This window comes from Manis javanica, chromosome 3, assembly GCF_040802235.1.
Source record: "Manis javanica isolate MJ-LG chromosome 3, MJ_LKY, whole genome shotgun sequence".
Lineage (NCBI taxonomy): Eukaryota > Metazoa > Chordata > Mammalia > Pholidota > Manidae > Manis > Manis javanica.
In genome coordinates this window covers 43,437,383-43,458,523 of record NC_133158.1, presented here as the reverse complement: position 1 = coordinate 43,458,523, position 21,141 = coordinate 43,437,383, and the positions used below count along the sequence as shown (strand labels likewise).

The 21,141-nt window shown below is 50.2% G+C and overlaps 1 protein-coding gene and 1 long non-coding RNA gene across 4 annotated transcripts in view; one reads left to right on the top strand and one right to left on the bottom strand.

Annotated features, from left to right (window-relative positions):
* Positions 1 to 10,671: 10,671 nt before the first annotated feature.
* On the bottom strand, positions 10,672 to 15,796 carry LOC118971757 (uncharacterized). The gene is made up of 2 exons (XR_005060407.2): positions 15,165 to 15,796; positions 10,672 to 11,396 (listed from the first exon to the last, which is right to left on the bottom strand). It is a non-coding gene; the product is annotated as an uncharacterized lncRNA (long non-coding RNA).
* A 113-nt stretch (positions 15,797 to 15,909) lies between these two features.
* The window catches only part of BACE2 (beta-secretase 2), an 83,009-nt gene continuing 77,777 nt past the window's right edge, over positions 15,910 to 21,141 (top strand). For all 3 annotated transcript variants that reach the window (XR_012129112.1, XR_012129111.1, XM_017660240.3), the window contains exon 1: positions 15,910 to 16,353. Coding sequence is in view for 1 of the 3 variants with exons in the window: in XM_017660240.3 (XP_017515729.3) it covers positions 16,063 to 16,353 (291 nt within the window). In the remaining 2 variants the exon portion in view is untranslated. The remainder of the gene's footprint in view (positions 16,354 to 21,141) is intronic.

Genomic DNA, 21,141 nt, shown 5'->3' with positions numbered 1-21,141 from the left:
CCTTTCTTTCCTTTTATTTTTTTCAAAATATTCCAGCCAAATTAAAAAAAGTTTGATTCTGAGGGAGGAAAAATCAGTTGGGGACTGAATTTATTCAAACTGACCTGATACCCACATCCATATTTTAAAAAGGAACCCCAGGAAAATCACCCAGCACGGGGACACAGGGGACCCTGAGAAACTGAGCATTTGCCACAGAAGGGATTTCCCAAAGGAGATCTTGACTAATCCAGAAGTCTAGAGATGGAGAGATTGCTGAAATAGAACGGTTTATTGAGTCTTTACAGATGCAGCCAGAAAAGCACTGAGTCCTCGACCAGGAAGTTTCTGCTTTACCTGCACCAAAGCCAGTTCACAGAAACAGCTTGCCTGCCAGACTCAAGAAAAAGGGCACATTTATGAGGCATCTTGAGGAAAGAAGGTTCTTCAAATTTGAATTGGTTACAGATTAGGAAGGGGGGTGAACATGAAGTTGGGAAAGTCCTGAGATAGGTGGTCAGTCCACAGAGAAGGCTCTTGGATTGGTTGTTGATCGACATGAGACAGATTAACTGGAGAAAATCAAATGTAATTATGTACATACAGGGAATCCACACAGACCTGAGTTTCCAAGGACAGTCAGGGACAATGAAGCTTATATGTCATCCTGAACTAAGGAGAAGCGGGTGGGGGCTGGGGCTTCAAAGGGATTGGGACGCAGGTCACAGGAGTACAAGAGTGAATGTTGGGCACACAAATGTTTGCTGGGCCACACCAAAACAATGGGGCCCCGAGAGGAATTTCCACAGATTTTACTCAATTCCTGCTTGTCTATCCTCCCTAGTTCACATTGTGATGTGATTGATGTTCTATGGTGATAGCTCTCTTCCTAGAGCAGGTCCTCCATTTAAATCCTTTTTATGCAGTTAGGGGGAAGGTTAAAGTTTCTTTCTGCATCTTTTAGCCCTTGAGACTATTGCCAGCTAGACATAATCTGCATGCCAACACATCTTGGGGCTGCCTGTCCTTGACCTCTACAAAGTCAAAATGTCAGCATGAACAGGCGTTTGGAGGAAGTCGATTGCAGCCCCCATGCCTAACTCTGAGGGGCTCAAGGCCTCCGGGGAGGAAGCAGCTGCAGGTGTGGTGGGAAAGGCACGAGAACCAGGACCAGAAGCGGGGCCTGAGGACGGGGCCGCCCTGCCGCCTCTCGAGTCAGACCTGCCTGGGTGAGGAGCTGCCCCTGCGAAGGAGCCAGGGTCGGGCTTTCCCAAGATGAAATCTGCCCCCAGGGAGGGTGCCAGGAGGACTGAAGGACACGACATCTGCTGAGCCGAGGAAGCAGCGGCAGGGTCTGAGGACTGACCCAGTTCTGAAAGTTCCACTGTGGGTCACACGCTCTCAAACAGCATCTCCTACTCCAGAGAGCGTCCGTGAAAGGAGTCAATCAGCGCGACAGACTTCACTGCTGTCTGATTTTAAGACATGTCCACAGCCACCCAGCTGCCACCATGCTGCTCGGTCAGCAGCCACCCACATGGAGGCAAGACCCTCCCCAGCAAAACGCTGAAAGTTCAGGTGGCAGTTAGTGCTTTTTAGCAATAAGGTATTTTCTAATTAAGGTATTACATGTTGTCTTAAACATAATGCCATTGCATATTTAATAGGCTACAGTATACTCTAAACATAACTGTTTTATGTATTGGGAATCAAAAAATTTCATTTGTCTGGCTTCACTGTGATATTGATGGGTGGGGTGTGTGGGGTGTGTGGGGTGTGGCCTGTGGCAAATGTGTGTGTGGGTGGGATGTGTTGCACGTGGTGCCACCGGCAGGGCCCTGTGCTGTGGGCAAGTGTTCAGACGTGGTAGCCTGGCGGGGGGCAGGAGGGGACCCTGCCCACATGGTGGACACACTTACCAGGCAGAGCTTCGAAGAGCTGCTGGTGAAGCCCATCAGGATACCACTGCTGGGCCCTGTGATGCTGTCACCTTAGTGTTGTGAAATAGTCCTGTGGTGACATATTTGATTCCAGTGGTGGGGAAAGGGAGGTAGGAAGCTGTGGAAGGGCCGCCGGCCAAGCTGGTGGTGAGGAATGAAGGGCCCTGAGTGGCCAGGAGTTGAGGGAGCTGCTCTGGGCGCCCAAGGAAACAGGCAGTGGGGAGGCATCAGGGCCCTGATGGGAGGCCCCGCCACACTGCTGAGAGGGGCTTCACGGAGTGGCGCAGGCCACTGTGAGACACATGTCAGTGGGAACAATGCAGGGGTTTGAACAGAGGAGCAGCATGTGGCATATTTTGACAGGGTCACTGTGGCAGCTGGGCAGAGCATGCCAGGGGTCAGGAGACCAGCTGGGAGCATGGGGCAGGTGGAGATGCTAGTGGCTCAGAGCAGGTGGCAGTCAGGCATAAGACGTGGGTGGCTGGTTTCTGGTAAATTTTGAAAGTAGAGCCCAAGGGATTCCTGACGACTGGATGTGGGTATAAGGTGTGAGGGAAAGAAGGTTCACGGATGCCTCCCAAATCGTGATCTGAATAGCCAGCAGGATGCATGGGACATTAACCGGGGGTGAAGACAGCAGGTAGAGGACTGGGGAAGACTGGGGAAGACTAGGGAAGGATCCGAGGTGCCCATTAGAAATCCCAGAGGACTGTCTGGAGGAAAAATCATGGTGCCAGGAGCCGAGAAGAGGGCCAAGCTGGTACTCTGAACTGACATGATCCTTCCGGCCTTAATTCTGGGGAGACTCCACCAGGCACAGGGGAGGACCAAGGACTGCACCCTACGTCTACAATACTAAGAGACTGAGGAGCAGAGAAGCAGAGCCCAAGAGGGAGACCAGAGAGGACAGAGGTGAGTCAGGAGGGGCAGCAGAGGGACCGGGAGAATCTGGGGCGGGGGGTCTGCCCTGGATCAAAGGCTGCCCAGGGCTCAGGTTAGACAGTCGGCAGAACACGCCTTCCGCGCTGGGGCTCACAGCCAAAGGTCACCTTCATACCCTTGGGTATCCTTCCTGGGTCGTGCAAGCTGCCCCTGGAGTTCACATCAAGGGACTCCATCAAGGTCACTGTCTGATGTGGTGACAACAGGGTTTGAGGATTTGAGCTAATTTGTTTAGCTTTGAACTCCAACTACAAAATGTCACATCCCAAGGTTATCACACAGAGTTAGAGAAATAGAGGCACAGCAGCCGTCACCTTCCAAGCAAGGAAGGCGAGCTCACTACCCGCCATGTGCATGGACAGAAAGCCAACGACCTTCCAGAACGGACACGGGGGCTGCTCCTACCTCCTGGGGGCACATCACTGCTCTACACCCCTATAAAGTATGGACACTCAGAGTATTTTCTTTCAAAACCAAGTAAAGCACTTATGTGGAAATAATCTAAAAATATTGGTGAAGGAAAAGCCGAAAGAAATGTGTTGCCCTCCAATTCTTCCCGAAGCTCAGGGCGAGGGGCCGACATCCACCTGCTGTGGGACACGTTCCCTAACACCTTGGAGTGGCAGTGCCCCCTCTTGTGAGCTGGGGGTGATATAGCCCACTGTCCACAGTTGCTTAGTTTGAGTGAGAGGAAGCGTGTAAGCGCCTGGCCCACCTGGCGGCTGATAAACAGTAACTCTTATGGTGGAGACCGTCTGTCTCTAACCATGCTTCCCAATGTTTCTACTCAAGGCCCTTGTCCCCCAGGCCTCCCAGGAAGCCCCAGAGCAGTGTGGCACTGCTGGGTCTGCCCTGCCCACCCACAGGCTCCACTGTCCCAAGTGCACCTTAAGGGAGAGCTGCCTGGGTGAAAGCCCAGGTCCGTGGGAGAGGCCGCGCTGGCCCTTCCTTCTCATCACAGGCGGTGGAAGGCCCTTCACAGGGGTTTGGATGGCTGAGGGAGCTCCAGTTCAGGGTTGGCTTGTGACTCAAATCCTATGCTCCTGCTTTGAAAACTAACAGTTGCCACCCACTGTGTACACAGATCTATGGCCACTCTTTGCCCTGAGGGAGAATTTTCATGTGTGACTTTCTCTCTCAGGTGTTTTATTATTAATGCCAATGCCAGCCCCCACCCACCGGAGGGCAGGAGCCCAGCCTTCCATAAAAAAAGCAAACAGTCTGCCCTCCAACCCGGACCTGCCTGGCTGCAGTCCACCAGGCCCCACTTGCGGGGCTCGTCGGTAAGGAGCTGCCGGTCACCCCCCACCCCTTCCCGTCTTGAGGAAGGAGTTTCCGTGACCCTCCACAGGGGCGCACGCCAGTCAGTGGGGTGGGAATGTCAATATTCCAAACCCAGAATTGAAAGGGTTTCTCGTAAGTTTTTACAATGGTATAACTAAAGTCCTAGGCTTTTAAAGTTAAAAAAGTAAAATTAAAACATGTTTGCCCCTGTATTTTCCTACCACCATCAATAATAATAATTATTAATTTAAATAATAGATGGTGAGTACTAAACACTTACAACGTGCCAGCTCCATGTGACTGACTGTTGTGTCTGTCTTCATTTCACAATATCCCAGAAAATAGGCTATAGCTCCCATACAAGGAAGCTAAGGCCAGGTGTTGGGGGCAAAACAGATGGTGACTGGGGTCAAGATTCAAGGCTGTGTGGTGAGGGTGCCTCCCTTCCCTCTGCATATAACCCCAGGGCACTGGCCCTCCTGTCATCCAGTCCAGCCCACCTCACCCACACAGGACATACAGTTAAACAATTTTCTCTTTGTCTCTGCAATTCCCAAGTGTCTTTTAAAATAATTGCACCCTGTTTTTGGTGAGCTCGATCCAATGTCTACAGTTTAAGGACAATCTGTTTCTTTGAACCCTGGCTCACCTCCACCATTTCTGCGCTCCCTTCCTGGCCTCCCATGAAGGAAGAGATCTCCTGGGTTCCCCTCCATCATAAATAGTGCTTTTGATTCATAATTCCCACCTTTTTGCCTTTTCGCTCTGGGGCTGCAACAATTCTGGGAATTACACTGAGCTCCTAATTCATCACATTAGTTTTTAGCTCTGTCCTTCCTGCCATTTACTGCCTCTTGAGTTTTTCATTTATCCTAAAAAATTCTTTTTATCTCCAAGAATTCTTTTTTGAACTCCAATTACTCATTTTTTAAACAGTAAAAGCTCTTATTGCCTTCATGTAAAAGCTTCTGAAATTTCTCAGAGAGAGAAAAAAAAAATTAAACTGTTTGCTTCCCCACGACCCTCTCAGCCCTGTGGGCCTCCTTAAGCTGCTGATTCTCATAGGTCTGGGAACCTCTCATTGTCTGCATGTATTTATATGTGAAAGCTAAGATTGCTGAATTTTAGCAGCTTAGCTGGTCTCTCTCTATAACCAGTCTGCTGGGAGTCTTTGGGAGTGACAGAGAGAGTGGAATTGGGGGTGGGGGCCAGCTGACATGCTTCCTCTTGGGGACAGTGTGGAGGCAGGCTGGGGACAGGTAGGTAAAGGCTAAGAACCAACTCTAGGAGTGCCTGCCATGTGGAGCCACGTGGGTGGCCGTGGCAAAGGCTGATGGTCACTGTAGGTAATCTGGTGCAATTTCTGATATTTCTAGTGAGTTCTCCCATAGCTGCTCCAGGTTTGCCCATCTACCCTTCCAGTGAGTGGTATTTAAGGGGCATTTCTAAGAGGTTAAGGGGAAGGCCAGGGAGGGTCAAGGCAGGGGCCATGCACGGCCCTCCTTCTGATCATGGCATCCTAACGTGAGCTGCAGCACGGCCCTCCCCACTCAGGGCCCCTGGCACCTGCTAAGAGCCTTATCAGACCAGAAGCCCCACAGCAGGCAGCAGGCAGCCCACCTGGTGCAGATGACCCACCTGGTGCAGATGGCCCACCTGGTGCGGATGACCCACCTGGTGAGGATGACCCACTGGGGCTGTCCAAGGTCACAGGCTGTGGCTGGCTGCTTTATGTGCATGAAGAGCCCTGCCTGAGTATTTGTCTTTCAAGATCCTTTGCCTTCCCCTCCTCCCACCCCACCCAGGGGACCCACTCACTGTGGGCTGCCGCACCCTGAGCCTGGCTGGGGGAAGGGGGCGTGTGTGCCCTGAGCTTGAGGGGGAGGGTGCTTTCTGCGACCCAAGTCCTGTCCAGCGGGAGGTGAAACGGATCAAATGGAAACCGAGGCAGCATGGGGCTCTGATGCCCCACGGAGCACAGGCGCCCCTGGGAGGGGGCACGGCCGGGCAGACTCCCACTGGTCCCCGCCAGTCTGCTGCATCTTGTCCTGCATTTTATTCCTCACTTTTCCTCCTTCACTCCCTCCCTTCTTCACTCTTTAACTCTTTTCCCCCAACAAGCTCATATATCCGCACACAGACCGTCCCACTCTCGAAATGGCCTGCCAGGGCAGATTTTTGTGTTTTTGCACACAAGGTCGTAGCTTGAATGTGTATTCCTCCAGATTTTTCCAGGAAAGGGAAGCAATTAGGACTCTATGAAGGTGACCAGAATACACAGCAGAGTGAAGAAGTCTGTGCAGCCGAAGGGCCGGTGTGCTGCCACCAACCCACTTGTGACTTTTTCACTCAGGGACTCTGCCTGCACTGGCGCTAATACGAAGTACGATGCTGCAAAATTTGCAGCACACAAGGGAGCTGTCAACTCCAGGTCGGTCCTAACCATGATACAGGGAAATCCGCTCTCCCACTTGTAGGCGAGGTCACCACCAATGACTCCCCGTCCCCAGAGTGGAAACCGTCCTAGCACAATGGGAAAGAAAGAAACACACAGGTATAAAATAGAAAAGGAGGGGGTTTGGGCCATGTCTAGGACTGGGTGATAAGGAAGGACAACAGGGGAGATGCACCCCAAAATCCCAAAAGGGGCCAAGTCTTAAAATCCTAGATAACATTTTCAGGGAAGGTAAACTAGAGTTAATGCAGGGACTCCTAACAGTTCTTCTGCAGGTTTGCTTCATTCACTGACTCTAACAATAGTGAGAAAGACACCTCGGCCATTGGAAGCACTATTTCACATATCAGTAACGGAAAAAAAGTTACCATGAACCAATACCGTTATCTTTTCTTATCACTTTGGGTTTTTGTTTTATACTTTAAAAGAGGTTTTTAGCCCTATGTGGATAAAATGAAGGTTCCTGTGGCCAGGATTCTCACCTGGCCCTGGTTGACTAGCTCACTGCACACATGTGGGCAATACATTGCTACTGACTCTATATGAAGAGCTCCGCCCAGTGCTCTGGGCGGCATGGTGGCAGGGCTGCAAGGCCGCAGGAGAGCAGAGCAGAGGCTGGAGGGGTGGCAGCGCCGAGGACAGAGGCCCAGAGGATGGCTGGGTGGGATGACAATGCAGGCAGAGAGGCTCAGAGGATGGCTGTGTGGGTAGAGGGGCCCAGAGACAGAGACCAGCTTGCTGTATGCAGACTTGCTCTGAGTGGATGGGATTTTAGTGATTGACCTGTATGAGGAAGTTGGGGTTCCTATGGCCAGGATCCTCACTGAACTTAAACCACCTGGAGCAGTAACTGGCCTGTTGCTAGGCTACAGCTTCCACACCTTTAGGCAATAAGCTATTATTGCACTATAATGAGAGCTCGGCCCAGTGCTCTGCGTGGAGGCAGAGATGCTGGTGCTCCACCTACCACCAGGAGAACAAGCCTGGTAATACACCCTTTCACTCCAAAGAACGTTTTACTGTCAATTTCTTTGGTCACATTGAATCCATATGAACTTGCCCAGGGCTAAACCCATTGGCAAGACAACCTGCCACCATGGAAATAAAGTTGGGTATAACCCTTGCACCCCAAGAACATTCTACTGTCATTTCTTTGGTCTCACTGAATCCATAGTGAACTTGCCCAAGCTGAAACTCATTGGCAAGACACCCTATTTAGACATTCCAGTAGAAACATAAAACAAGTGAAATAAACTGGTAAGTCATTCTTATAAGTTTTTTATGCTCCAGCCAACCCTTGAAATTTAGACTCATAGTTGTTAATATCCACGTTTTTCCACACAAGTTCATTCTCTGTGCCATTAAGGCATGAGACAATACAGTTTCCTAAGAGTGGTGTGTTGGTTTCCCATTGCTGCTGTAACAGTTTGCTACAAACTTAGTGACTGGAAACATGAACTTTTTATCTTATACTTCTCTGGGTCCAAGGTCTCAGCTGGGCCTCACTGGGCTAAAAGCAAGGTGCCAGAGTTGCTCTCCTTTCTGGTGTCTCTAGGGATGAGTCGGTTTCCCTGCCGGGACAAGTTTCTCAGGCCCCCCGGCCTGTGGCCCCCCCTTGCAGCCCAGCAACGCTGTGTCTCTCTGCCCCTACTCTTCTTCAATCACACCTGGGAAAGCTTCCCTGCTTTTAAGTATACACATGATCAGATTGGGCCCAGCTGGATAATCTGGGATACTCTCCCCATCTCGAGGGCCCTAATTGAATCACATCTGCAAAGTGCCTCTGCCATGTAAGGTAACTTAGTCACAGATTCCAGGGCTTTGGATGTGGGAGACTTTAGGAGACCATTATTCTGCCTAACCGAGGATTCTCTGCTGTTGTCCCCAGCGGACCCCCAGCCCCAGGCACCTCCTGTAGGTGTGTATGCAGGGCTTTCTGGACATAACTTGAAAGTATCCACAGGAAGCTTCAGACCATCCCCAAGACTCACACACCTTTCACAAATGATCATTAACTGGTTTGGTAGCTGAAATGTCGAGGGGGGAGTGGTTTCCAATCATTAAATCAGGGGTAACCTTCAAAGGCGACACTGTGTGTGTCTTCCTTTGGGGCAGTTAAAACATAGACAGACAGACCTGGGGGACTAGAGAAGATAATGTAGTCCTTATAAAGAGCCTTCCAAAGCAGGTAAATAAGCCATACTGCCCCCACAACAGCAGAGGGCGCCGCTCAGGCTGAATCAGGAGAACGCAGCCCGGGAAGTGGGCAGTAGACACAGAAATAAGGGTGCCAAGGCTCAGAGAGCAGAAGAAAGGTGCCCGGGGATACTCGCATGGTCTGAGGCAGCATCAGAGGTTGATCCCCGGCCTCTGGACTCAGAGCCTGTGGGCCTCCCGCGGGCTGCTGTCTCCACACGCATCAGAAGAACAGGGCTGCTGGGGGACAAACATTTGGAAACCTCCCTGGTTGGGCAGCCCACCTCCCTGGGTAGAGCCGTGCCTAGGTGGGATCCGGCTGATGTCACATTATAGTGATGGGCCTTTTTTATCCAACCCATGGGTTCCTGAAAGTATACAAGGCTTTTGTAAAGGGAACCTGTTTTAAGAACATGAGAGAAAGATGGTATTTAAAGATGTCTGAGGTGAATCCTTACTTCCCTCTGTCCCAAATGTGCCTCATTGGTCATTTTCAGAAGGCAACCTGCTTCAGGGAAAGGAAGGTAAGCTCTGGCAGCCTCCTGACCAGGCTCAAACCCTGCTGGTAGTTTGGTGGCTGTGATCTTAGGCAGATTTTCAGTTCTCTGTGTCTCAGTGTCTTCCAGGATGACAGGGACACAGGGTGCCTCCCTCGTAGTGTTAGAGAACAAGGGGCAGAGGAGGGGAGCAATTTGCATTCAGGGCATGGTGAGAGCTCGGTGCTCCTGACCTTCAACATCCCTGCATAAATGGGGACATCTGCCACCCCTGCCTCCCACTGAGGATCAAAACGAGGTGGGATTTGTGACCCTGCTGTGAAAACCAAGCACGGAAGGAAGCACCACGCAGAGATATGTGCACTGAATGTTCCTGGCTCACATGTCCCACCCGACTTCCTTAGGATGTCAAGACGTCATCTCTCGGCCCTGAATGCTAACGTCTTCCTCTGTGTGCCCATTGCCACCATCGTCAAGGAGCCTTGCAGCGGGCTCCAAACTGGCCTCCCTGTTTCCGGGCTCACCACCCCCAGCTCTCCTCCACCCTGAAGCTGGAGGGGTGTTTCCATAAAGAAAACGTACTACGGTCTGTCTCCTGGTAGACTGTGGTCTCTGATGGAGAGGACTGGCTGGTCTTATTTGCCCACAGGGTTTGGGCTCTAACATGGTAAATGGCACAGAGAAGGGCTCAACATACATCTGCAGCACCCCTGTCTTATCTTCTGTGCATGCCCCAGGAGGTGCTCTTCTGCAGGTCCTCTCCAGCCAGACCATCTGTGACCTACAGAAAGGCCACATCAAAGGCACGGCCCCAGCCCCCTGATGAAAGAACACAGGTTCTGGAGTCAGACCACAGAATCTAAATCCCACTCCCACCATTCAGTAGTCCAATATCCACTCTGTGCCTTGGTCTCTCATCTATACAGTGGGAATAATAATGGTGCCTGCTCATAGGGTTATCACTAGGACCATTCATGTCATGGAGAACACTGACTGGCATGTCCTCCGCCACCCATATTACTTTGAAACAAATCTCATTTTGTTCCTAAATATCACAGCATGTGCCTCCACTAGGTAAGAACTCATACACACACACAAGCCAATGGCATCATTAGATCTAAAAATATTCACAGTAATTCCATAACACCATCCAAGCAGTGTTTAAATTTCTCTAATTGTCTCATCAGTAACTTTTTCATTTTGTTTGAATCAGGATACAAATAAGGTTCCTATATGACAATTGATTGATAAGAGTTTGGGGACTGTTGATGTGTAGCAGGAGTTGGTAAACTTTTCTATAAAGGGTTAGGCAGTGGACATTTTAGGTTTCGAGGCCCGTATGATTTCAGCTGCTGCTACTAAAACAAATGGGTATGGCTGTGTTTCAGTAAAGCTTTATTTAAAAAACAAGCAAGCAGGCCAGATTTGCCAACAGGATGTCTGTCATCTGCCAACCTGTGATATAGAGGCCCAGTCAGATTCAGGTTTGATTTTGGGGGTAAGAGCATTTCACAGGTAGCACTGTGGGCTTCCATCAGGGCACACAGAAGGGTGGGAGGTCTCTTTCTTTTGTGTGTGTGGTGCATCGACCACATGTGCTCAGTGCCTAGGTCCATGGGCTCCTTAGATGCAGCACGATGGCCATGTTCTAGTGCCTCCAGCCCTTCCTCCACTAGCTGCAATACTGCTACGAGGAGAAATTTCCCTTCCTCAATACTTGGTTATACTGAGCTATAGTTTGTGCAGAAAATTAGGATAATAAATGTGTCATGCTTTCTTTTTTCAGCCAGTTTTCAAAAAACAGTGCTTTGGGCTCCTTAGCATTCTTCTAAGACAATGTACATTTTAAGAGAACATTATGAACGAAGAGGTTTCAACATAATTGAGGTGTTCTGAGCCATTACAGTTCCTACTCTTAATGATGCTTCAGTGGTCCCAGCTCTGCCGCAGCCAGTGCCCAAGAATGTCCTTGGTGACATTCTTGCTTTCTGGGATGACAGGATGTTCCCAGGTCACCCTGCTCCATTTCTGCCCCAGACCTGGAGTCAGTCTTCCCAGAGGAGGCCCAGCTTGGTTTTGATTTGCTCCTTCCAACCTAAATGTCTAAAAACATTGACAATATATTGAAATATACAAAAGTTTTGAAAAGTTACAACTGTTGCCTTTGCTACAAGGTGGTCATGATGTACAGGCTTTATTGAATTTTGTTGTTCACTTTGTTCAAAACACACAAAAAAACTGGCCATCATATTGTCATAATAGCTATGTAACACTGGTAGTTTATTAAACCATCCCCCAAATGTTAAAAGCAAACAGACAGAGTGGAAGTACTTTTTCCCCTCAAGGGAAGTGATGTTTTGAAACCCTAATTTGGGCACTAAGGAAGTTCATGGTATCTGGGCCTTCCCAGCAGATGCAGCAAGGACAATTCTTTTTAAATATGAAAGATCTCGGGAACACATACTGACATTTCCAAATCAGTTCAGAACCACAAGGCCACAGAATCCCTTCAATGTGATACCTCGTTCCTCCCATGCTCAGCTCTGCTTTTAAAGCTAGCAATTCTGGAACCCCATCCCAAACCAACCTCTAGGGAATGGGAGCCTCTAGGGAAGAGAGGCATGCAGGATCCCCCAGGTGATTCTGAGGAACAGCCAGCCTTAAAAACAACAGAGCCCAGAGCAGGGGAGCTAGCGCAGAGTGTGGTGAGGGCCGGTAAGACTAAAGGTGGAGCAACGTCCCCAGGGCTGCCAGCTATACAGGGTGAGGAGGGGGTGGAGATAATCGCAGCACTTCCAAGAAGCAGGGCTCTGCTGGGATGTGGGCACTAAGCTGCAGAGGGTGGGATCTAGACAGGTTTAGGAAGATAAAGAAAAGACTGCAGTTAGCATGTTTACAAATATCTGAGAAGGAGCCAGGAAGCAGGGAGGCAGCACATGAAGTTCCGGGAGAAAGAGAACAAAGTGATGGATTGATAAGCTTCCACGGTGGGGGTTGGGGGGCAGGCGTTGCTGGAGGTGACTGGCGTCCTCTTGCTAAGCCTGAGAGGCGCTCAGATGGAGAGGATAGGTGTCCCTTGGTCTAGTCTACAGACCAAGAGCAAGGGCCAGATCTTAGTTTGCCTTTTCTTCCCAGGGGCTGACCCAGTGCCTGACACATATGACTTGTTATAGGTTGAAAATGACTTCAGATGCAAAAGTACAAACCAAAGAAAGACTGTATGAAACAGGTTGTCCGAGTGCGGCCTGACCCTTTCAAGGGGTCCTTTAGCTCAAAACTATTTTTATGACAACGTTAAAATGTTATTTAGTTTTTCCACTCTTACTCTCTCCCATGTGTTAGGCAGAATTTTCCAGAGGCTTTCTAACAGACTGAATGCAGAAGCACACATGAGATTACAACTGTCTTTTAGATAAGCCAGACAGAGACTTGCAGAAATGCAAAATAATGTAACTCTTCTCATTAATTTTTTTTTGAAAAATATAGTTTTCATTAAAGGGTTATTTAGGTTGCTAATAGGTTTGTTTATTGTTAAGGCATAATCACATTTTTGTTAAAATTTCTCTTTTAATTCCTAATTTGGTAACTATTAATAGATGTGATCCACATAGACCAAAGCTCTTTGGTTGCTCAATTTTTTAAAGTATAAGGGGTTCCTGAGTCCAGACAGTTTGAGAACTCCCAGTGTAAAAGAACTCAGAGCTCATAGTAAGAGCCTGTGAGCATCAGCAAATACATTGATGACAATTATTCCAGCCACGTGCTGTGTATTCCTGGAAGGAGTCCCCAGTTAGCTCCTCGGGCAGAGGGTGAGTTCTTTGATTACCTTCTGCTGAACAGGGGCAATCTCAGTTCGGGGTGATCTCAGGGAATGTTCACCCTTTGCAAGGAAGGAGGCCCATCTTGCTGTAGGGCTGGGGCTTCTCTGAGTGGACCAGGGAAGTGTGTGGCTGAAAATGGAGGTGGGAGGAGGAGGGGAAGTAGGACAGAGGGGGATGAGCAGGGCACTATGAGTGCCCTGGGGGAGAGTGGGTATGAATAAAATGAAGGTTCCAGTGGCCGGGATCCTCCCCTGGCCCTGGTCAGCTACTCACTACACACGTGTGGGCAATACATCATTATTGACTCTATATAAAGAGCCCTGCCCAGTGCTCTGGGCGACACAGTGGTAGAGCTACAAGGCTGCAGGAGAGCAGAGCAGAGGCTGGAGTGGTGGCAGCGCCGAGGACAGAGACTGAGTCGGGTGCGCGGGCAGAGAGGCCCAGAGGCAGGGACCGGCTTGCTGCCTGCAGACTTGCTCTGAGTGAATGGGATTCCAGTAACTGACCTGCCACCATGGAAATAAAGTTGGGTATAACCCTTTCACCCCAAGAGCATTCTACTGTCATCTCTTTGGTCACAGTGAATCCATAGTGAACTTGCCTGGGGCTGAAACCCATTGGTAAGACACTGGGCCTGTCTGAAGAGGATTTAGGGGTGCTATACGGGAGTGAGGGGTTCACTCTCTTTTCTCCCCACTGCTTTGCTCACCAATACCACAGGGAGTGTCTTGGAGAGGTGTTTCAAAGATGAAGAAAAGGAAAGCGAATGTTACCCAGGAGGACTGTCATATATGATTTCAGTGAAAACACCTTGAAGATAAAATGATTGTTTTCCAAATCCAGCCAGCACCATCGTTCTGAGGAGGGATCAAGAACTTTAAGACCATTCATAAAACTAGGGATGAACAAGGGGACAGTCATAAGATGCTGTCACTTCAGCCCTAGTTATTTTCTGATGAGAGTTGTACCATCCCTTAAAACTGCAAGAGGACCTCTGTGACTTATGTTCATGCAGCTGTTTATCCACAAACCTGAACTGGCCCCCTTAAAATGAAAAGCTCACTAATACACTAGATGGATGGAGTCAGGGGCTTTGTGAAGGACAAACCTTAATTAGACTTGATTTTTTTTAAATTCCCCTTGTGGTTTTTAATTACTAAAGAGATTAAATGTCTCTAACATTGAGCTTGAACATCCTGTAGTCCCTATGTCAATGTCCTTAAAATCTACCCACTTTTAACAAGGCAACATTCCTATGAGAGATGTCTGAATGTCTTTTTGAGCCCTTCAAGACTGGACACTAGAAATATAAACAATCATTTTTTTAAAACTTACACTTCCTCTACAACCTTGAATTTGAAATGTGAATATATGAATCTAATAGCTCTGGGATAACTATGCAGATTTATGGGGAATATCAAGTTAGGTTATATCATGGATCCAACTAGGCCTTTCTTTGTGTGGCTGGGGATTTGTTAAAGTTGGGATATAGTTTGGGGAAAATGTGATTTTTAGTTAAAATCATCTAAAAATCAATCCAGCTGAAGATCTCTGGCATAAGGGTCCTTTGCAGAGATAGACCTGATTCTAAAATTGAGAACACACGAATAAAAATAAAATCCTGAGTGGAAGTAGCTGAAAATTGCAGCCAGGAGTGACGCTCTGCTCCAACCTCCCGACTGTTTGAAGACTGACTTATTTTTTTTAAACAGCCAACATAATTCAGGTGGAGGAGACAAAAAGATTTTTCTACTTGTTTCAGTAGAAATCGAAGGACTTTAGCTTGTGTAATTCCCCCCCACCCCCCGCGTTTAGTCCCTAAAGCAAAACAACCCTCTTAGCTTGCATTATTGAATGCATTTCTGCAACCCGTGGTGGCTATGGCTAAACACGTATTCATTAGATCAACTGCGGAGAGTTGGCTGCGGGGGAAGGGTAAGGGGTGGATGGCAGAGGTGCAGACCCGACGCCCTGCCTGGTGAGTTGTGAAGACTTGCTAGGCGGACTGGGGAGCAATGGGGAAGGTACAGCAGCAGCGCTAGCAGCTTACCTGCATTGAGGGCTGAGAAATCCACGCTCAAAGCCAGCTGCGGACGCCGCCTTCCGAGCCGGCATCGTGCGCGCCGGGACCGAGGGCTTGGGGGGCAGCACCAGCAGGCCGAGCGTTCGGTCCCCGGGACTTGTGGGGAGAAGGCTCCGAAGTCTCGCCCGCTCGCCTGCCTCCCCGAGCCCGTGGACCCCAGCCTCCACCCAGACCTCTTCAGAATAGCTCAGGGGCCGTAAATGGGGTGGGGGAGGAGGGATGGGCACGAACTGGGCAGGAGGGGGTGTCGGCGCGCGGGAAGGCGGCTGAAGCAGGGCGCCCGCCTCTGACGAGGGGAGGCGGACTCCCGACTCCGTGAGGCCCCCGGCGCGCGGGCGGCTCCCCCTCTGCTCTCCGAGCCCCGCGATGCCGGGGCGCCCCGCCGCTGCGCGCTCCCTGGCGCGCCGGGCCCGGAGCCCAGCCAGGCCCTCGCTGCCCCTTTAAGGGTTCCCGAAACTTTCCTCGGTATCAGATGCGCCTCGTCACATCCGTTGGCCGCGGCCGCCGGGGAGCGCTCCGAGGAAATTCAGGACTCGAGTTTCCCCGGGAAGAAGGCGGCCCGAGGCGGGCGCGGCGGCGGGGCGGGCCGTGCACTCCGGGACCCCGCGCCCCGCTCTGACCTTGGCCGCGGGGCGGGGCCGGGCCGCGCGGGCAGCCGCCCGCCAGAGGGGGCAGCGGCGCCCAACTTGTTCAACTTGGCGGCGCGGGCTGGGCGGCTCCGCTCCCCGCTCCTCCGCGCGCCGCCTGCCCGGGCCTCCCGCCGCCCGCCCCGAGCGCCCAGCCCGCCCGCGGCCCCGCCAGACGCCGAGCCGCCGCCGGACGGGACGGGACGGGCCGGGCGCGTGTCCCGGGCCCCGCCGCGGGCATGGGCGCGCAGGCCCGGGCGCTGCTATGGCCTCTGCTGGCCCAGTGGCTCCTGCGCGCGGCCCCGGCGCTGGCCCCCGCGCCCTTCGCGCTGCCTCTCCGGGTGGCCGCGCCCGCCCCCGGGCCCGGGGCCCCCGCCGCGCCGCAGGCGCTGCCGCACGCCGACGGCCTGGCCTTAGCCCTGGAACCCGCGGGCGGCGCCGCCAACTTCTTGGCCATGGTGGACAACCTGCAGGGCGACTCTGGGCGCGGCTACTACCTGGAGATGCTGATCGGGACGCCGCCGCAGAAGGTAGGTCGTGGGGCGCACGCCTGCCGCCCCCACTGTCTCCCCCGGCTGCAGCCGCGGGTTCTGCGGGGCTCATGGGGGCGCCCAGCGGTGTGTCCGCACAGCTGAGAGCAGCCCCCCTAGCAACAGCTGCCCCTGGTCCTCGGAGAGCAGATCGGAGGGTGCAGAGGGGCTCTCTGGGCGGTGGCAAGGCTATGGCAGCCCGCCCGGGCGCAGCCAGGGGTGTGTGCGAGTGTTTCACAACTTGTTCGCTGCCCCTCCGTGTGGCCGGGCTGCGAGAGCAGACCTGGGACTCGCCTCCTACGGCATTTCCTTCTGCCGAGCGACACCTGCTTCCCGCAGGGACCGGGTGCCGTGGGCCTCGGGCGCCACGCTGTTACCGGGGGACTCACTTCGTGTGAACGTTCTCCCTTCGCCCCCGCCTGCTGTCTCATTGCTAACGAGGCTGGTGGCCGCCCTCCAAGGCGCAGCCCCCTGTCTACGGGATGTATGCGTGAGCCCAGCCAAAAGCTGCCGGGTCCGCGGAGGCGCGCTCACCGCCCGCCAAGCAGCCGCATTTCCTCCGAGTTCAGCCGCCCAGCCCCTCTGCACCGGCATGCGTCTTCACATGTGTGTGCAAAGTATTAAATGCAGCAAAGTAACTGGGAAAAACTATGGACTGTGCTAGGCTTCCGGGAACCAGGTGGTCTCCCAGTGACAAAACAAAAATAAAATCAAACGGCTTTCTTTTTTCTTATTATGATTTTCATTTATTAGCACTTTTTGTGGCAAGACACAGTGTCCCCAGGCTAGATAATCTTAAAAAAGACAAAATCCCGGGAGCTGATTTGGTCCTCCTCCTTCCAAACTACCTCACTGTGATTTGCAGTCAAGGTTTTCTTATCAATTGAATATGCTGTCTGAAGATAACTTTATTTTTAACACCATCATTTGGGTTTTAATTCAGCTATGATACCCCCATAAATAGAACATACTCATGACTTTGGTGTAATTCTAATTAAATTATTCAAGACTTTTTTTTAAGAGGAAAGACATGCCATGCTAATGTTTTTTAAAAAAAGAAACTCTCCTGAATAACTTCTATACTGTTTAATTAGTTTTAAAAAAAAAAAGGAAACTTCAAAAATATGTTCTGCTCAAAACTTTGATTCCAGTCGTCTTTCATCTGCGGGTTGTCCGAGCCATCCCCACCCCACCCCCGTGGTGGATGGTGGCACAAGGCCAGCAGGAGGGAGTGAGTCAGCTGAGGAAGCTTAACTTGACCACAAGATGTTGGTGCTGGTAAAAGCCACCACGTGAGAACATTCCCTGGTGGTGAGAACCTTGTACATTTCGCCTTCCACAAGATTTCACAAGATACTGGGGATGAACCTCTTTTGTGGTCTAAGAACAATCTTTCCAAAGGGCTACTGTGAATGACTCTCCATTTGGGAAATGTGTGCCTTAAGGGAAAAAAAAGCTGCTCAAGCTGATTTTGGGGTGGAAGAGAAATCTCTCTATTAAAGTGGATCTGGGCAGTGATAAAGGAAGTTGGGGTATCCCTGCCCCCTCCCCGCCCAAAGAAGAGGGTAGGCAGGGAGCCTCCAGAAGAACTTTCTCCTGGGCTTACTGAGTCTAAGCTTGTGCCACTCACTACCCAAAATGCCAATAAGAGGAGACACAAGGTGTTGGGGCCAGGAAAGTGACTTTATTCAGAAAGCCAGCAGGTTGAGAAGATAGCAGGCGTGTTCTGAAGAACCATGTTACCTTAGGGTTGATTTCAAGCGTCTTCTCTATTAGGGAAGGAGGAGATGACTGCCTCAGACACCTGGAGGTCAGTGAGGGTCTGAGGAGGCTTGTGACACTCCTTGTCCTTGGTTAGCTGACTCTAATCGTTCTGTTGATATGGTCTGACTGTGATGTTCCTGTAAGTCCTTGACAATTCGATCATTTCTGTACTTAGTTATCTGCTGGGAGGGGAGTTTCAGTAAGGGGCTGGTTCCCTCATTCTTAAGCAATGAGCAAAATTCCTTTTGATGATTAACAAGCCTACTGTGCAGGGCCAAGTGGAAGCTTTGTGACCCAAAGACTAAGGCAGCAGAGACAGACAATATGAAGTTAGAGATGCCAACTTTTCCACTCAGTTACAGGATCTCAAAAAAAAAGTTTTCATAAATAATAACTTACCTTTATTGATCTGATGACCTTTACTTTTTTTGATTCAATTTATTTTATTTTATTTTATTTTTTTATTCATTTTATTATCATTAATCTACAATTACATGAAGAACATTATGGTTCCTAGACTCCCCTCTTCACCTAGTCCCCCCCCACAAACCCAATTACAGTCACTGTCCATCAGCATAGTAAGATGCTGTAGACTCACTACTTGTCTTCTCTGTGCTGCACATCCCTCCCTATGCCCCCAATAACATTATGCATGCTAATCATAAGGCTCCCTTTCTTCCCCCGCCCTTATCCCTCCCTTCCCACCCCTCCTGCCCAGTCCCTTTCCCTTTGGTAACCGTTAGTCCATTGATGACCTTTACTTTTAAATGATGAAGTGTAATTGATTAATAGGAATGTATGATGCTATGCCTGTACCTTGGCTGAAGAAGTAGTTCATTCAAAGTTTTTTCTCAGTTAAACATTAGCATGTTTCCGAGGAAGGCTGTTTTTAACAATCCAGGTTTAATTTTTACGTTTGATGGAGAATGAAATCTTCTGTGCCTGATTTAGTAGTAACTGCTTTATAGCAAAATCCATGTGTATGACCTTTCCAGATGCCTTCTGTAAACTCTTAGGTGTGAAGAGACAAGCAAATTAGGATTCTTTTCTTTTCTGTCTCCCCCTGATATGTCTCTGACCATCAGCAGGGTGTGTGCAGCTGGCTAGAGGTGGCAGCTGTGGTGATTTCTGAACCTGGGGAAAGTTCTGCTTTGTTAATGGCCAAGAGTTATGCACTTATTCTCTGCTGATTCACTGAAGCTTCAAATAAAACTTGCTTGGGTAGAGAGAAAAATGGAATTGTTAACTCCAGCAATAAATACCTGAGAATTTTTTTTGAGAATTAAGTGACAGTTGTCGGTAGCATAGCATGCAGTGCTCCCCTGTGGCAGGTTCTGTGCTGTGTGCTTTCCCTGGGAATGCTCACAGCTACCTCATGGATCAGATGCCCATTTAGGGAACAGGAGAACTGAGGCTTGGAGAGGTTGAATGACTCACCCAGGGAACAGGACAAGAAAGACAGAGACCTAGAAATGAAACCCAGGCAGCTGGATTCCAGAAGCCAAGTTCTGAACTGACCGGCAGATTCCTGCTCCCTTCCCTTCCTGCCTCCTGACTTTTCTTTGGTGTGTTAAAACACAAAACTCAAACCAAGTAAATATGAAGATCAAATTGGTTTCATTAAGTGATTTGGGCAGCATCCCCTCTAACAAGTAGAGATGCTCTGAGATGTACAAAATGGAATGGTGGGGGGGTAGTTATTATCAAAAGAAGACATTAGGGTTTGTGTTAGGAAGGGTCCCGTTCTCTCAGAGGAAGAGCAGGGATCATAAACCTTCTTTGAGGGAAGATGGAGAAGGCGCACGTGACAGCTTATCAGTGATGCTGACCAGAAAATTCCTGACCGACTATGACTGTGTTTCTGGGGGAGGTTGAAACTATAATTGGGTTTAAGTATTAGGCCCTGGTTTGGTGGCTTGGCCTGTCAAAAGTGACGACACCATGTGGGGCTTGTGTGTGTCTTTTTAACAGGTGTTTGGCCTCCAACTACCCTTTAGAGCCAAAGATCCCTGAGCCTTATATCCCACGGTGGTAGGGACTTGATGTGTGACCAAAACTGGACTCTCCCCCTGCTGCCCTCCCCCCCACTTCCCCTCCCTGGAGGACAATGCTGAAGGCATGATGGACAGCATGCTCCAGGGGAGAGAGGAGGTTCACCAGCCACGAGAGCCCCACGGATCCCAGCTCTCCTCTTGCAGAGGAAGAAATTTCCTCTGCCCCACAGGGTTCTTCTAGCTGGTCTAAGGATCAAATTGACATGAGACAGAACAGGAGAAAAAAACTAAGTTTAATTGTGCATATGGGGAAGCCATGGACATGGGTTCCAAACACAGTCAGGCAGAGTGACGTCTGCATGTCATCCTGAACCCAGGAGGGCATAGGGCGCTGAGACTTCAAAGAAAAGGGAAGCGATTCACAGGAATATGAAAAGAGTAAATGATAAACAAAATGCTTGATGGGCCACCCAGAACCAGTGGGGCACAGAGAGCAATTTTAACAGACTTGGCTGCATCCCTCCCTGCCTACCACACCTCATTTACATTATTGCATAGCTATCTGTTCCTTCGTCTCAATGCTTTCTTGGCAGTTGTGGGTAGGGGTCAGAGTATCTTCCAGAGCCTTTTGGGCCTGCATGATTTTCGGCTCAAAGTGATCTGCCTGTCACAATGGCACATCTTGGAGTGGCCTGCCCTTGGTCCCTACCCTCCCATGGGAAAGCCAACTGTGGGACATGTGCTTGCTCCCTGAATGCTTTAATCAAGAACTGGGGGTCCCTTGTTCTGCCTGACATCACAGGCATCTGCCCAGAAGCCTGAGTGCAAGCGGGACCATGTTGGCATGGAGATGAGCCCCTGGCATTTGATACCATTATGTGACTTCTTTCTAACAGTAGAGAACCAGCACCCGCTTGAACCTTGCAGTTCGGTCTTCCTACTGCTAATAACGGTGTTCTAAAGTGATTATAATTACAGCAATTTCCATTATCTAAAAAAAAAAAAAGATGCATGCTGACACAGAAATTCC